At 28.1% G+C, this 2,562-nt stretch overlaps 1 protein-coding gene across 1 annotated transcript in view; it reads left to right on the forward strand.

Annotated features, from left to right (window-relative positions):
- Positions 1–1,613, forward strand: part of LOC105625039 (phospholipase DDHD1-like) — a 12,654-nt gene extending 11,041 nt beyond the window's left edge. The window contains exons 8-10 of the mRNA XM_012206382.1: positions 291–576; positions 1,225–1,383; positions 1,465–1,613. Of these exons, the coding sequence (XP_012061772.1) occupies positions 291–576; positions 1,225–1,383; positions 1,465–1,613 (594 nt within the window). The remainder of the gene's footprint in view (positions 1–290; positions 577–1,224; positions 1,384–1,464) is intronic.
- The last annotated feature ends 949 nt before the right edge of the window (positions 1,614–2,562 follow it).

Consider the following 2,562-nt stretch of genomic DNA (forward strand, 5'->3'; position numbering starts at 1 on the left):
TTACTATTATTTACTATATATATATATATATATATATATATATATTAAAATCATTTATTTAAAAATGAAACTAATTTTCGCGTATTTGTAATAATTTTGCAATATTTTTAGCGAAAAGTTAAAGAATATTTTTAATATATTTTTTAGAGAAATATAAAATTTTCGAAAAAATGATCAGCCTTTGGAAAACAGTCAATAGAGCTTAAATTTTAAACTGTTTACAAAATTTACAACAAATTATTTCTAATTATTGGAATTATACCAAGTGAAAATTGTTTTCTCATTTACAGATTGAAAATTTGTTTTGCTTGGGTTCGCCGTTGTCCGTATTTTTAGCTCTGCGCACTCGTACTCCATCCAACAGATTAGATGTGATGCCGCAAAGTTTATGTAAAAGATTCTATAACATATTTCACTGGTCCGACCCAGTGGCTTATAGAATGGAACCGCTTTTGGAGAGAGGTTACAGTAAAATCGAGCCAGTTCTAATACCACCATACGGAGGAATTGATGGTCAGCAAATACCACAATCGCCTTCATCACTGAATAACGTTGATCCGACTCTACCGCCAACAGGTATTTTATTTATCAGTCTATTCTTAAGATATTTAAATATCTTTTATGACATGTTTTGAAGTTTGAAATATAAAGTCTAACTAATTTTATGTTTTTTAAGACGATATTTTTGTATTTTCGACTTTGTCTATCATCTAATTCGTATTTGTCTTCTAAAATATCAATATATAATTAACAATTATTTTGTATATAAACTTGTATTAATACTTTTACATAGACATATATTACTATACAATAAACATTCAGTTCACAATTGATCTAAATTAAAATGAGACAAGTAATTAGAAAGTATCTGCATTTTTAAACTGTATATACAGATCAAATTAATCATAACATTTTAACAAAAGTGGGTCATAATAATTTTCATGTAAAATACCAATAAACTAAAATGTTTCATATTTGCAAAATTGACACAAAGAATATGTATTCTATATAGGGATTAATTCTTAGTTCTTCAAAAAAATATTTGTGATTTTCTTGATTTGATATTGATTTTCTCCTTGAAAATATAATGATTTTCAAAAATCTGAACTAACAATAAGAGTATTTAAAATAGTATAGAGTTAACGAATTTAACACACACAGGTCAACTAAATTAAATGAACAAAATTTTTAATACTAATATAGAATTATTATATGTATCAATAGAAAATGATGATAAAGATGATAGTCCAGTGGATAGTCCACCCAATCGTAATGCAGAGAAGGGCTGGAGTCTTTGGGATTTAGTACGAGGTGGTTGGAACATTAGAGAAGGTCCATCTTCGCCAACACCAGATTCAAATCCACCAATCCGTCCAGGTCAAGGTAATTCTATACACATTATTACAATGTATAGAAACCTTCTCTGCATCATAAATTATTTACAAATATTTTTTGCGTCATTAGAATTAGCACAACGATTGGATTATGTGCTTCGTGCGGTTGGCTTAGGAAGAAATTATTTGTATACTGTAACGGCACATACGGCATATTGGAATAACTATGATGTAGCCTATTTCGTATTAACAAGACTTTTTCCAACGCTGGAAACTTGATGGCGGTTTAAACAGTTTAATGCAGAGTCCCAACAATTTCTGCTAAGATGCTCTAGTCCATTGTAGGCCTTCTCTAGAACGTGATATCGCAAATAGGTCTGCTACCAAAACAATCTGTGATAACGGAAAAATGATACAATAATGTTGCGAATTCTATGAAAACCGATCATTTTATATAATTGTATAATTTAGTAATCGCTCTGCATCAAGTTACATGAGACGAACGTTGTCTTTACTCGTTTTGGAAAATAATTGTTTGTACTAAAATTAGGTAATTGATATTTGTACATAACATAATAAATTCTGTATCATACAGAAGCGCATGGAAGAAAATGATAAATTTTATGAAATTTTATGTTACTATCTAATAGATATAGTATATGAATATGCTAGATATTTATTAAGTATAATATTTTGTAAAACTCTCTATAACTTGTTGTGACACTGCAAGCTGTTTTCAAATAATACATTCTACAACAAGCTGTTACTTAAAGTCTGAAGCCGTAAAAAATTGATCAATCATAGTCGAATGTGAAAAGAATAATTGATTACGATTGGTCAATCTCTTATACCTTAAGACTTAAAAGCTTAGATAATGGTTTGTTGTAGAAAATTTACAACTGACACATTAGTTTGATAACTAATGTATTCTTTATTATATGTTGATTGCCTTTGTTATTGCCATATGTATAAATAATATTTTAAGATTAGCGCCAAATACGCTAAATATATTATTGATCTTACAATGAAGTAAGATATTGTGATGCTTACGAATTTTTCTTACATGTATATTTGTTGTTATTCGATTTATGAATGTATACTCAGAAGTATTCATATAATGTAGAAGTACTCGAATAATGCAAAAACATGAGACATCACACAGGTTTTTAAATAATATATAATTTAAAATACAGTATACAAGTATTTTGGTATAGCTTTATATCTCTCT

This window comes from Atta cephalotes (genome assembly GCF_000143395.1).
Source record: "Atta cephalotes unplaced genomic scaffold scaffold00105, whole genome shotgun sequence".
Lineage (NCBI taxonomy): Eukaryota > Metazoa > Arthropoda > Insecta > Hymenoptera > Formicidae > Atta > Atta cephalotes.